At 39.4% G+C, this 15432-nt stretch overlaps 1 protein-coding gene across 1 annotated transcript in view; it reads right to left on the minus strand.

Moving 5' to 3' along the window:
* The window catches only part of crtc3 (CREB regulated transcription coactivator 3), a 260948-nt gene extending 246006 nt beyond the window's left edge, over nucleotides 1-14942 (minus strand). Inside the window, exon 1 of the mRNA XM_051920224.1 lies at nucleotides 13624-14942. Within this exon, the coding sequence (XP_051776184.1) occupies nucleotides 13624-13755 (132 nt within the window). The 5' untranslated portion in view covers nucleotides 13756-14942. The remainder of the gene's footprint in view (nucleotides 1-13623) is intronic.
* Nucleotides 14943-15432: the final 490 nt, after the last annotated feature.

A 15432-nucleotide genomic window follows, 5' to 3' on the forward strand; every position in this document is an offset into this window, starting at 1 on the left:
TTACTAAGGATTGGCTTCCGTCTGGCCACTCTACCATACAGGCCTGATTGGTGGATTGCTGCAGAGATGGTTGTCTTTCTGGAAGGTTCTCCTCTCTCCACAGAGGACCTCTGGAGGTCTGACAGAGTGATCATCGGGATCTTGGTCACCTCCCTGACTAAGGCCCTTCTCCCCCAATCACTCAGTTTAGATGGCCGGCCAGCTCTAGGAAGAGTCCTGGTGGTTTCGAACTTCTTCCACTTGCGGATGATGGAGGCCACTGTGCTCATTGGGACCTTCAAAGCAGCACAAATTTTTCTGTAACCTTCCCCAGATTTGTGCCTCGAGACAATCCTGTCTCAGAGGTCTACAGACAATTCCTTTGACTTCATGCTTGGTTTGTGCTCTGACATGAACTGTCAACTGTGGGACCTTATATAGACAGGTGTGTGCCTTTCCAAATCATGTCCAGTCAACTGAATTTACCACAAGGTGGACTCCAATTAAGCTGCAGAAACATCTCAAGGATGATCAGAGGAAACAGGATGCACCTGAGCTCAATTTTGAGCTTCATGGCAAAGGCTGTGAATACTTATGTACATGTGCTTTCTCAATTTTTTTATTTTTAATAAATTTGCAAAAACCTCAAGTAAACTTTTTTCACATTGTCATTATGGGGTGTTGTGTGTAGAATTCTGAGGAAAAAAATGAATTTAATCCATTTTGGAATAAGGCTGTAACATAACAAAATGTGGAAAAAGTGATGCGCTGTGAATACTTTCCGGATGCACTGTACATTCACATACATACATACACATATACATATACATACATACACACACACACACACAGTGTGGAACAGCCCAGACACAGACAGGCAGACATCATTTTATCACCCAACACACGTTTATTTACAATAATATTTACAAATAAACAGCACACACCCCAGCAAAGTCCTGGCTTCTCCAAATGCCTCTCTCTTCTGACCGCCTCCACTCCTCTCCTCCGATCTCCGTCCTCTTCCACCCGACTCCAGCCATTGAATGGAGGGAGACGGCCCCTTTTATACACACCCGGACGTGCTCCAGGTGCCTCCCGATTAGCTTCCGCTGGCACTCCCCAGTGTGGCAGAAGTACCGGCTGCGCACCCGGAAGCACTCCAGGTGTCCCTGGTCTTCTTCCGCCACACCCGGAAGTGCTGGGGGGAAGTGCTGAGGGCCAGGGCTCCTCAGGCATTGGAGCACCCCCGGTGGTTGTTCCCATGGTCCCCAAAGCCACCAGGGTGGTCACCCCTTCATGGCTTGGTCTGGAGGAGGCGTAATCCCTCCTCCGGTCCTTCTGGGCATCCCAGCTGGGTACCGCCCCCAGCCGCTTGCCACAATACACATATATACACATATATATGTGTGTGTGTGTATATATAAGGGGGCTTTGTGAGCCCACTCACTCCCTCCCCCCAAACCCGGGCCGCGCCACACACCAGCCACTTCACATCTCTGCCACTCCGTTGTGAAGTGGGTGGCCACTTTGGAGATGCAGACGGATTACCTGCTTTCTTACTGCTCCTCCTGACGTGCTGCGGGTTCTGCTACTCACACCATGCATCGATCATTTCAAAGCTTGTACAGCAGGTGTCCTCGACTTACCACCCCCAAGCTCACCACCCCAACCCCCCTTGGGCGCTCTAAGTGCCTACCACTTCGTGTCTCTGCCGCTCAGGTTGTGAAAGGGGGAGCTGAACGCACTCTAAGGAGAACGGTCTTTCTGCTTGCTGTTGTCGAGTTGCCTCTTCTGCTTGTTGCACTGCACATCGATCATTTAAAAGCCTGTACAGCAGCTGTCCTTTTGTCTCACTGCTTTGTCTTGTGGGACGTCAAAGTGTCTCTCGCGGGATGTAAGGGCCGATTATTATTTTCCTTATTTTCTGAATTTGCACATAGATTATTAGCCTTCTTTTCTCACCACCGCTTTCGTGTCTCTTTGACGCACTACTCTTTATCTTCGCTCAGTCGTTCACGTGCCATCTAGAATGTATAACATTTTTAAGAGCTGGGAGCACATGAAGTGCGTCTGCCAAAAGCATTTCAACTGTGAGGTTAGATGTCCGTGAACTTGTTTTAAATTGTTTGTAAGTAGGACGTGACGTGCAAAAGTCACCGTCTCACGGGTTTTGCTTTCTAAGGTTGTAATGTCTAGTCTCGTGTGACGTCAAAGTGTCTCTCCGAGATGATCACATCTCGACCCAAGATTTTTTATATAATAGATATATATATATATATATATATATATATATATATATATATATATAAAACCATTATGAGTAGACAGGACACGAGAAAACATATTTGAATACATGTGTCTGCACTGGCACACACATTGAATCAGAGCACATGAATACTCAAGTCAGATGGTTTTAGCACATAAGCTACTGACAGCTCTGCCACTATACCACACACTTGGCACACTTTTCTGCAAAGCATCACTTTTTTAATAAACAAATCGGAACATAACTGCTGAAGAAACAGAACTGCTGAGACCCAAGTATGATAAATGTGGCCTGAAACAATTTGGTGACTTGCGAATACACTTGTGGAAAATGTCAAAGCTCCACCCACAACCCAAACAGCAGCTGTACACCTAGATATCACCAAGTGGAGAACACAGGAACCAAATCAATTATATCCTGTGTCAGAGGAAGTGGCAGAGAGTTTGGTCTTGGCAGTAAAGACATACCCTTGTGCAGACTACAGATCAGATCACCAACTGATGGTAGACACAGATTGATTCTGCAATATCAAACAAATGGCAGCTACAAAGAAATTCAACACAGACAAGATCAGCCACAGCTACAAATTCAAAGTAAAGAATAGATTTGACCACCTCCCTATGGAAGAAAACCAGATAAGGTATGGAAAGAAGTGAAATCATGCATTATCGAAACAGCCTTAGAATATGGCCCATACAAGAGAACACCAAAAATCAGCCCAATGGATTCCGGTTCAAGCGTTAGCATCACAGAAGACTGAAGGAAGGCCAAAGCAAAATTTCAAAGCGAGGCCAGAAAAGATTAAGAGAACTATTGGAATGAACAGATTCAGAAGATGTAGGAAGCGAACAGAAAATGTCACACACAAAAAGAACTCTACACCCACGTGAAGAGGGCACAGACAACATTCATGGCTTGGAAGGCAACAGTTCGAGGAACAATGGACAGGAATTACATGACCAGCAAGCAGTAAGTGATCAATGGAAAAAATACATTAGAATTACCCAGTGGAGGAGCATGATATGTTTGAACTGGAGCCAGATATTCCAGAGGAAAAAGTCATATGGGCAATGAATCAACTAGCCAACCGAAAAGCCCAAGGAACTGAAAGCATACCAGCAGAATTGCTCAAGCCCATACCAACGGCAGAATTAAAGGGGTTATGTCAACGCATATAGATCACATGTGAGTGGCCAAAAGAATGATAAAGATCAGTATTCATCCCAATTCCAAAGAAGGGAGACATGAAGGATTGTTTAAAATTACCGCACCATAGCCCTGATACCACATGCAAGCAAAATCCTTCCGAAGATTATCCAACAACACTGGAGTACAACCGTTGACAGGGAAATATCAGATGTGCAAGCAGACTTCAGAAAAGGCAAAGCGACTGATGATCACATTTCCAAACTTCGATGGATTATGGAAAAACCAGGGAGTATCAGAAAGACCTCTACATGTGTTTCATTGATTATTCGAAGGCACTTGATGTTCTTCAGAATAGGCAGCTCTGGACCTGCCTGAATGAAAAAGGATACACCACCACACCTGACAAAACTCATAAGATCGCTCCATCAAGATCAAGAAGCTACAGTCCGAACACCATATGGAGACACAGAGTGGTTCAAAATCAGAAAGGGCACACACGAAGGATGTACCCTGCCGCCAGTGGTTTTCAAGCTATTATGTAGTGAACAGACCTGGATGAGTCGAAGATTGGCTTGAAAATAGGCAACAGAAACATTAGCAGCCTCGGATACTCTGACAATACTACACTCCAGGCTGAAAACAAGAAGGATCTCCAATATCTGATCATGAAAGTCAAAAAAAAAAAAAAAAAAAGTGAGAAGGTTGGACTGCTTCTGAATATCAAAGATCGTGACAACAGCAATGTGAACATCAATATCAACAATGAAGAAATTGAACTGGTTGAAGATTTCATCTTTCTTGGCTCTAAAATTGATCATGATGGCGATTTCACCCCTGAAATCTAGAGACAGTGGGCACTTAGAAGAAATGCGATGGTCAGCATTAACAGCAAATGGAAAAGTGTCTTTACTTGTAGATTGGTTAACGTGATCATTCCTCCACCCCCCTAATAACAATAGATAGATAGATAGATAGATAGATAGATAGATAGATAGATAGATAGATAGATAGATAGATAGATAGATAGATAGATAGATAGATAGATAGATACTTTATTAATCCCAATGGGAATATATATGACTGCAAAACCTGGATGTTGAGAAAGGCAGACAGAAGGATCGATGCATTTGAGCTATTGGTGCTGGAGATGCATTCCATGGAAACCAGAACAATCAAGCAGTTCTGCAACAAATCATACTGAAATTCTCACTGGATGCCAAGATAAAGCAAAAGCTCTTCTACTTTGGTCACATCATGCAAAGCAGGCTGCTTGAGAAGAAAATCATGCTTGGAATGGACAGTGGCAAATGAGAAATAGGCTGCCCAAGAACTCGCTTGGTAGATACCAATCAAGAAAGATACTGGACAGAATGAAGAATTGAAACAAGTCATGCGAGATCGAGACATGGAAACCACTGATCCACAGAGTGGCCGAGAGTTGTACTTGACTGAACAGATAAAAACGAACAAACCACCCACCACGGCAACTAAGAGCAGACAAGCAAACATTAAATGTACCCTTTCCTCCAGAAAACAGTGTCAAGAATCTGATGAAATCCAATACTTCCAATTTACTTTTGTTGTCATAAGAATGCCTTGGAAACAAGGAAGGTATGTTTTCTTAAATTGAAACTTTTTCCTGCTTCAGGAGTAGACAAATGTGGTAAGTTTTAAGGCTTTTGTTTTCACCTTTGGACCCTAACCCCCAACTTTAAAATCCAAGAACAGGCTAAGTAACTTTTTCTGATGTACTGTATAAAATGCTTCACTTTAAAACAGAATTACACATGGCAAATAAATACCATGATTGTGAAGAAATAATCTCAACTTGATAAAACACCAAAGGTGTCCTTTAAATGATTCAATGATAGTGGGCAATAAAGTGATTATGGTTCCGATTCTATACTAGTATTTAACCCCTATTATACACAATGAATTGTATACTCCAAATAAGCGACATTAGATAGTAAGGGTTTACATTATCTATTGCATGTATAAAAAAATAAATAAATAAATAATCAAGCACTCTTATTGTGGATTAGTGTTAATACCTTTACAAACATTTAACGAAAAAAGTGGAAAACATACATGCAGTGAGCCCAGAGTTTGGTAGCAATTGTTTTATTTTTTATAGAGCTACATCAGACGACAACTCTGGAAATCAAAATAAAGAAACAACCTAGTCCTTGACACACAAATACAGATCGGTTCAATGCAAATCATTCCTGGCATGCATGGTTTTAAACTTTCTGCAACTAATTCTATAAATACTTTAAGGTTAATTCATGTCAAGAAAGGTCCAAAAAAAGTTTGATTAAGCTACTACAATGTCCTGGATTCAGTCTCGGGCATATGGTCATTAACTAAAGGTTATTTACTCTCTATAGTCAACTGATGAAATGTATTTCACAGGCAAGCATACCACAACAGAAACAAAAACAACATTCTCAACAATTATTACTACATTAGAACATAGAATTCTAGCATCACTTCAATTTTGAGTGATTCTCTTGCATCTCTGGCATGTGCAAATTAAAAAGCCAAAACAGTACAGTACAGATATTGAAATCGCTACAACAATACTTGTAGCACTGACATCTCATTTCATTCAAAAGTATATACTCTATGGAGTTTAAAGAAGACACAATCTAATGCATTTCTGGATGCATTACAGAAAACACAAATAGATACTCTCAGTGCAGAGGAATTGGATAAATCTTTGGCACTATCAGAATTCCTAGATGTTATAAAGTCACTTCAAAGTGGGAAAGCAGCAGGCCCGGACAGCTAACCTGCCAAACTTTATATGAACTTCTCCACTCAGCTAGCTCCCCTTTTGTTAGCAACATTTACAGAAGCTAGGGACAATAAAATACTTCAAACTTTTCGCAAAGCAATAATCACAGCCTTTCCTAAACAAAAATAAGGACTTATTACAAATGTGCATCATACAGACCAATTTCACTTCTAAATAATGATGTTATGATACTCTCCAAATTCCTAGCTAGAAGGAGTGAGAAAGTACTGCCTTCGGTAATGTCACAAGATCAAACTGGATTTATTAAAGGCCGACACTTAGCTTCCAACCTTCAACGCTGGTTTAATGTAATATATTCACCCTCAAAGTCAAACACCCCAGAGATATCATCATCATTGGATGCAGAAAAAGCATTTGATACAATTGAATGGAACTACCTTTTCACTACATTGGAGAAATTTGGGTTTTGCCTAAACATTTGTGCATGGATCAAACTACTGTATACCAATCCAGAAGATTCAGTTTGTATTAACATTAACTCTGACTACTTTACACTAAAACGTGGTACCAGACAAGGATGTCACCACTGCTTTTTGCAATCACCAGTGAGCCACTGGCAGTTCACTGTTGAAATGCTTATGAGATAAAGGGCATTATCAGAGAAGGACTTGAACAGAAAATTTCTCTATATGCAGATGATATGGTACTGTATATATCAGATCCACAAAATACTGTGCCTGCAGTCCTAACAGAATTATAAAAGATTTCTGGTCTCAGAATTAATTTGAATAAAAGTGTGCTCTTTCCAGTGAATGCTCAAGCACACTATTAGATTGGAAACTTTCCCTGTTATCATCACAGATCAGTTTAAATACCGAGGGGTGTTGTGATGTGAGATTTTACATATAACTTGATAAATATTGTGTACTGTATATCTTTATTTGTAATTTAGACAAAGCAATGTAATTTAGGAATGGGTCTGTTTGAATTTTACGACAGGATTTGGGGGATGTGTGTTTTAAACCAGTTTGGCAAGTGTTTCTTTGCTAAAGTCATTTCTACCCCCGCAAATGGGCTAAGGTGTACTTTAACATATGGTTTGGGGGCAGGTGTTAAGATGTTCTATTTCCCCCATTGGTCTGAGGTATGGCTGTTTGGAATTGGCTTGTCTCAGAGGCCTTTAAGTACCATGATGTCCTACTGGCTCTCGGGATTGGACAGAACATCTATAAATGTATGTGTTTAACCTCAGTATCTCTCTCTTACCAACCAACATATGAGGAAGAAGCATCTCTCTTGCTAACCTGTGATGATGAAGAGAACACAATGAACAGCACAGCTCAGCAGCCATTTTGAACAGACATGTGGCTGAAAGCTGAGCATCAATGATGCCTTAACTAGAGACATTTAAGTAACCAGAAGACTGTGTGCCACCTGAACTACATATCATCATTTAATCAGGTTGTATGGTTGCCAATATTCAAATGTACTTTGTATTTTGTTATTATTTATGAATATTATCAATAATACTAATACATTGTTTAAACTGTAACTTAACTTCTGCTTGTCTTTTACTACATCTAATTGCCTAAGGTTATAGATATAGAAGGGAAGGTGGGGATAAGTTATATACAATAATACCTTATAAACAGTGGTAAGTCTGTGAGATTAGGCATTCTAAGGCTACATATTAATAATACAATAGGGGAAAGTAGAGCAATATATATTACTCTACCAAGGCAAAACAAGGGGTAAACATCACAAGTAAACAAAGCTCTTTATCAACAACATTTTGCCATCTGTATGGAAAAATTAAGCAAGACTTGTATAGATGGTCAACCCTTCAACTCACTTTAGCTGGAAGAATTAACACTGTTAAGATGAATATCCTTCTGAAGCTTTTCTTTTTATATTTCAAAACATTCCAATATACATCAACAGATCATTTTTTTAAGAAATTAGACTAAACCATAACTTCATTTATTTGGAATTCAAAACATCCACGTATCCAAAGAGTGACCCTACAAAGACCTATGGCAGAAGGTGGCATGACTCTACCCAACATTCAATTTTATTACTGTGCAGCAAATATACAAGCTATTAAAACCTGGACATGGACACAAATAAATGAACATACAAAGGCTTGGTCCACAACAGGAATAAAATCCTGCAGTACTTCCTTATATTCCTTGCTTTATACCCCATTAAATGCAAGTTATCGCCAATATACTAAGAACCCAATTGTGCTTCACTCAATCAGAATATGGAACCAATGTATGAAGTTCTTTAAGATAGAGAAGCTTTATCTGTGGCACCTCTGCACGAGAACCACCTTTTCCCACCCTCTGGAAAACACGTGGGATTAAATCACTTAGAGATATGTACATAGAAAACGTTTTTGCATCCTACAAATAATTACACTCCAAATTTAACCAGCAACACATTTCTTTCACTATCTTCAAATTAGAAATTTTGTTAAACAGAACCTGCCCAATTTTCCTCACCTACCTCCCTCTACGCTGGAAAAAATATTGCTCAGTCTCGAGGACTCAGACAGCTTTTCTGTAATATATAAAACCATTGTACAGTCCCTCCCTTTCAAAGATCCAAGAGGACAATGGGAAAAGGATCTCTCACTCAATATCTCAGAAAAGGAGTGGAAGGTAGCAATGCAGAGAAGTCACTCAAGCTGCATATGTGCAAAGCATACAATTATCCAACTCAAAATTATATATCGAGCACATCTGTCTCATCTAAAATTGTCTAAAATGTTTCCAGGGCAAGATCCAACCTGCAAACACTGCAATCAAGTTCCAGCCTCACTGGGTAACATGTTTTGGGCCTGCACCAAATTAATATCATTCTGGACCAAAATCTTTAAATGCCTATCGGACAGCCTTGGTGTCACAATCCCTCCTAACACATTAACAACTGTGTTTGGTGTATTCCCAGATGGGTTTAAAGTGGAGAAGGACAAACTAATTGCCTTTACTGCGCTACTGGCACGTAGACTTATCCTGCTCAACTGAAAGAATCCTAACTCACCTATTCTAAGTCAGTGGTTAACTGATGTTATATACTATTTGAAATTAGAAAAAAAATCTAATTCTCACTTAGAGGATCTGTGCAGATCTTTTTCAAAACCTGTCAGGATCTAAATCAGTAACATTTTAGAATAAGCTTTTAAAGCACCGAGGAAGCAGATTCTCTCCCCTTTTCTTTTTCTCCTCCATTTATCTTTATTCAATCTATTTGTATGGAATGTTGTGAGATTTCAATAAAATTAATACAATTTAAAAAAAGGCTACTTTGAGCAGCTGTTTAAAGCTGATCCTCCGGCTGGGACATTGGACATCTCTGGGTCCCAGGTTCTTGAGACTCGTCCTCCAATTAGCTGTGAACCACCCAATTTCACAGAGATTACACAGTTGGTGAACCAGCTGAGGGTAGAGAAAGCTACAAGGATCTGTGGTATCCAGGGTGAACTTCTCCAGACTGGTGGTAAGGCTGCCCTCCTGGCATTGCAAGCATTCCTTGCTTTCATTTGAGAGACTGCCGTAATTCCAAATGACTGAAAAACAGGACTTGTCATCCCTATCTGGAAACTGGATTGCGGCAACTACAGGGGGATAGCACCACTCTTGGTTCCGGGTAAGGTCCTTGCTAGGGTCGTCCTCGATAGGATCTGTGATCACTTGTTCACCTAACAGCGACCGCAGCAGTCTGGTTTTATGCCTAAGAACACTACCATCTATCACATCCTGGCACTGGGGGTTCTCATTGAGCATAAATGCAAATAAATATCGGCAGAGTTTTTTTTTTATGCAAATAAATATCGGCAGAGTTTTTTTTTTTTTGTAGCCTTTGTGCACTAGTGCTGTGCAGAGTGGAGGCAGAACCTCTGCATTTTTTCCTAGATGAGTCTGGGGTTCGTCAGGGGTGTGTTCTGGCTGTGGGGCATCTGTTGGTGAAGAAAGATGCACTGATCTTGACATTGCTGACGATGCTGTGATCTTTGTGGAGTCAATGGAGGCTTTAATTGGGGCTCTCGAAAGACTAAGCAAGGAGTCAGAGTGTCTTGGCTTGCGAGTGTCCTGGATAAAAACCAAGATGCAGGCCTTTGCTGATGGTTGTGCCTAAGAGGTCATTAATGCATCTGTTTGCAAAGAGAGTCAACCAGGTCGAGAGGTTTACTTACATCGGCAGTGACATTCATTTCTCTGGCGATTCTTCCTATGAAGTCATTAGACAGATTGGGAGAGCATGTGGGGTGAGGGGAGTGTCATGAGGCCGCTGGAAAGAGGTGTGTGGCGCTCCTGGTATCTATGCAAAAGGACGAAGGTCCAAGTTTTTAGAGTCGTGGTGCTTCCTGTTTTGCTCTATGATTGCGAGACATGGACACTATCCAGTGACCGGAGACAAAGACTGGACTCCTTTGGTACTGTGTCTCTTTGGAGAATCCTTGGGTACCACAGGTTTGACTATGTGTCGAATGACCGGTTACTCACGGAGTCCCGAATGAGACACATTACCTGCATTCTGAGGAAACGTCAGGTAAGCCATTACGGCAGCCTGGTGCAAATCCCTGAGGGTGATTCGGATCACAGTGGCTGGACCAGGCCAAGGTGACGCCCAGGTAACACCAGGCTGCAGCAGATAGAGGCTCATTTCTGGAGGGTTGGACTGGACCACATGTCTGCCTGTGGGGGTTACCAACCAAGATCCCGAGCTGTTTTGTCATGTGGTGGGTGTAGTAATACGCTGTACTAGTTCATACTCACCAACCTGACCTGATGCTGGGCTTTTAAAAATAATGGAATGAGTCATATGCAGCAGTAATTCCATGGAGCCAAACAGGTTTTTTTTCACTTTGTCTAATCCACTTGCTGTGAATGACTTTTTCAAAGTAACTAGCACATTCATAACATGAAAGTGTGCCACCTTATAAGTGGGCATGTCAATATTCTCTAGCTTCTGCACACCAGCTTAATGTTGTTAAAATTTTCTCTCTTACTAAAAATGGGAAACTTCATAACCTTTTTAACTGGACAAAAAACTGAAAAGAAAACTATTTAGATCATCGTTTACGAGAGTTCTTGAATATAAACAAATATTTCTATTAAATCAATAATTGTTCAGTGACATATTGAAAGAATGAAAGTAATCCTCCCTTATATTTTGGAAAAGGCAAAATCCATAAAGGTGGATGTAAATACAGGAGTATTCCACAGCATACACTTCAGCAATAACAGTCTTTTTAATATTCAAGAAAGAAAACTACTGCAGTAAGCCCGGCTTTCTGCTATAGATAAGATTCTAGAAAGACAAACCAGCTAATATTAGAGCTCTCAATCTTATTTAAATCAGCAGTTCCCACCCATTTCTTTACCTTGCACCCCTATGTTTGTGCTCTCTACAACAGTAATATCACATTTCAAGATGAAAAAAAAAAAAAATCGAATTTCTAATTTCTGAACTTAAACCATATACAGTACTGCATGTGAACAAATTGAACTAAAACACTTTTTAAATTGGTGCATAAAAATTAAATATAAATGGGGCAATTTGCCTTTGCAGATTTCTGTAAACTTGAAAATGTGCCCCTTCCCCTTTGTCACACCCCTGAAATGCCATCAGCAACCCCCCCCCCCCCCAAAGCACCTCACGTTGGGAAAACCTTATTTAAATGAAGGCTTGAGGCCCATTAGCTTTGCATACTATTCTTAGACATGCAATGGAAAGAATCATTTTGGCTTTTCTTTTTTTTGTTGGCAAACCAACATTTGGCCAATGGTGGTATTTTCTAAAACAAGATAAACCACTGCATATGGGCTTTAGATTATTATTTTCTCAGGAACCTGTAAAGTAGGACTTCTGTTTTCTCTCATTTATTTCCAGCTAACCTTCGCTTAATAGCACTACAAAGGACTTTTTCTTAAAGCTTTTAATATTGACAGCTATCTATACAGCATTCTGAATGTTAGGACATTTCATGTACATTGTCTATGTACAGTACTGTAGATTCATAACTACGAAGTCCACCGACAAAAATGACACTTCAAATAAACTTGAGGTAAAACCTAAATTGCTGAGACTGTTGGAGACCAAGTCCATGTGTGACGAGGAAAAAAATAAAATCACTGCATAAACAATTCTGGCATAACTAATCGTACTTTTATAATATTCCATTAAAATCTTGTTACTCACTTATACTCAGTATATATAAATGCATATTACATGTACAGTATAGTATATTAAAGAAAAGCGCTAGAAAAAAGTGCATTTGTAAAGGAGAATATTTCTTTAAGCTGTAAAAGTAAAATAACTTTTCCAGAGATATTTGACAAAAGTTTTAACTCAATCAGTATCTGACTTAAAATAAAGGCAAGGAATATATTCAAACACATGGTATCTATTAAAAATGTCATGTCTAATGGAACAAAAAAAAAAAAAAAAATCCTGAACAAAAACTGCATTCAAAGTTTCATATTCTTTATGTGACATACAACCAATAGTGCTTTATAAAACAACTATGTACAGAAAATGTACCTGCAAAGGAAAATTCAAAAGAAATAAAATTTTAAAATTCTGCTTTGGAATTTCTTATATTATTAAGTTGTGACACAGTGAATGTAAAGCAAGTTAAAAAAAAAAAGTTATAAATTCAAACTTCTGGGTCTAAATCTACACGGAGAGCTCAGAGATTAGTCACAAGACTTACTGTAAATATCCTCAAGGCAAGTAGTGTAAGGGTGGAGAGAACTTGCACTACAACAGTCTTTCAGTAAGGTTTAATTAGCCTTTTCTTCGTTTCCTAAACCACAGTGGAGAATAAAATGCCACAGCAATTAAAAAGATTGTGAAAATGCCGAAACGTACAAATGATTTTAGTTGAGGACGTTTCTAATATCCCGTGTAACTAAGGTGAAAATCTGGAGCGTGCATCCGCTCTTTACACATAAAGTCTGATGATAAAGTGACCGGGGTACACTTCAGAGAAAAAGAAAAAAACAACAACTTACGTTTGTTAAACCTGTTAATTATTGCCACTTTCTTCAGATTAATCGATTAAAGAAAAAAGCTCAAGTCACGCATTAATCCTAAAGAACATTCAAGTTATTTTCTCGAAGAAAACACGTGAATATCCTACAAATCGGCTTAATCCAATGTGGTGTCGTATCCCAGTGCAGAGATACACACCAGCACTCGTGCAATTCTACACTTAAGAATTAACCTGAATGAAAACAGAATTTCCACAAGGAAAACCAACGTAAATATGGGAAAAACACAACACTGGACGTTAATTTCTGTGGGGCAAAAAACACTAAACACTGCGTCACCGTGACGCTCTATACAAATCATTTCACGCATAAACAGGCACAAAAAATATTCAATCATTACCAAAACACACAGGCAACTTGATGTGTACACTTTTTTTTTCTTTGGTACGGCGGCAGATTTGCCTACTTACCCTGGAGAGAGTGATGTCAGTCATAAGCTGTTCAAAGGCCCTCGTCTCCTCGGCCTGTTTTTGGTTGTGCAACGCGATCTTTTCGCTAAATTTCCGTGGATTGGATCCACCTGAGCCCGGAGATCCAGACATAACACAGGCCACGCGTCTCCGCAAACTTGAAAACTGGTTCCACCGCCTCTTATCCTGTCCGTGCAGCTTAAAAACAAAACTGAAAAACTTCGCACCAATTGTTGGTATCGAACTGCAGAAACTTGTGACAGTAAACGTGATAATACATCAATGTATTTTTACGTTTTGCCATCGTCACATGATCAATATATGCACAGACATAAAAAGTTATTCTAGCTGGTATTTCAAAAAATAAAAAAATTTGAAACAAATCAAAAAGCCACACATTGCGTCGATACTATTAATGCATGCGAAGGCAGGAAGATCAGTTCCTTTTTAGTTCTTAGCATAACTGCTTGGCATTCATTGGTCTCCCAAATGAAAAGATCTTTAAACTTTAACGGAAGCTAAAATAAGAAACTGGAAAGAATAATCATCTTTGTTTTCCACATAATCGAAACTTCACAAAACTGGGGGCTGCCATATTGGATAAGTGCAACTGGAAAACATGATAAAATCCAATGTATACTTTTTAAATTATATAGCGCAAAACATCCAATGCAAGTTAAACCTCTGAAAGCAAGATTATTGTTGGCAGATCGGTATAAAGGTTTGTCCGTATACTGTACATGCTGTCTCTTGCTGCTTCTTGCTCTTCCTGTTTACTTAAAAACAAAAATTATACAAATTATGCTTCAGCTCCTGCTAATAAACTCGTACAAAACGTAAAACATAAAAATACAGATTAAGTGACGAGTTCAGAAAGGATATTAGTCCGTAGATATATTTATATTACGAAGATACCACAGATCTACATTCAGCAAAACTTCAGTTAACAGCAGCTTCTTACTGGAAATTATTCCTCCATATGCATGTATTTATTTTCTTTGTATCTTTAAAGTCCCTGAGAAATGAAAAACTGCTAAAAAAAAAACCAAAAAAAAAAACAAGGAGGAGCCGCGGCACAGTTACGCTCCTTTTAATACCTGGAAGAAAAACCTGAAACTACAGAAAAAATGAAACAATTGTCTTCTCCCGTACGTCACTACTACCTTTTTTACGCATAACAAATATAATAAATTCCGATGCTAGTCACAGTTTTGTCAGTCCTGAAGAACTGTGTCTGAACTACGGACACACCCCTTCCAAAACAAAACAATGGAGAGTCCTCACACTTATCACAACTTTTCAAAAATGCTGGTTTGTTAAAAGTACTATATATACTGCGGCAGCGTCATCGAGTTGACTCTTCACAACCACAAGGGGGAGATAGCGTCTTCTTAAAGATTAGTGAAATCATTAGCTGACGTTGGCCATAATATAATGCTTTTTATACTGCGCGTGCATGTTTGCCTCTATCAAATATAATAGGAACAAAATTCAACACTAAAACATATATATCAGTTAATGTAACCTTTAGTTCTTTGGAATGGGAGTAACTGGAGGACCCAAAACATTCATGGAAAATAAGTAAACCGGGTACAACTAATAAGTGTACCAGAAACAGCGAGGCAGTGGTACTAAAAATTGTAAGGCTTTACTACCCTTTCACCCAATACACAGACTTCTAAAACAGACAGCGAAACATTTATACAGGGGACCAGCTGATGCCCTAAACCCTGCAGTTACTACTCAGCTGCATTGTCCCAACTGAGACTGTTGCTTAATCAGACTATCGGCCAATTTAACGCCTCTGAG

The sequence above is a fragment of the Erpetoichthys calabaricus genome, chromosome 17 (assembly GCF_900747795.2).
Source record: "Erpetoichthys calabaricus chromosome 17, fErpCal1.3, whole genome shotgun sequence".
Classification (NCBI taxonomy): domain Eukaryota; kingdom Metazoa; phylum Chordata; class Cladistia; order Polypteriformes; family Polypteridae; genus Erpetoichthys; species Erpetoichthys calabaricus.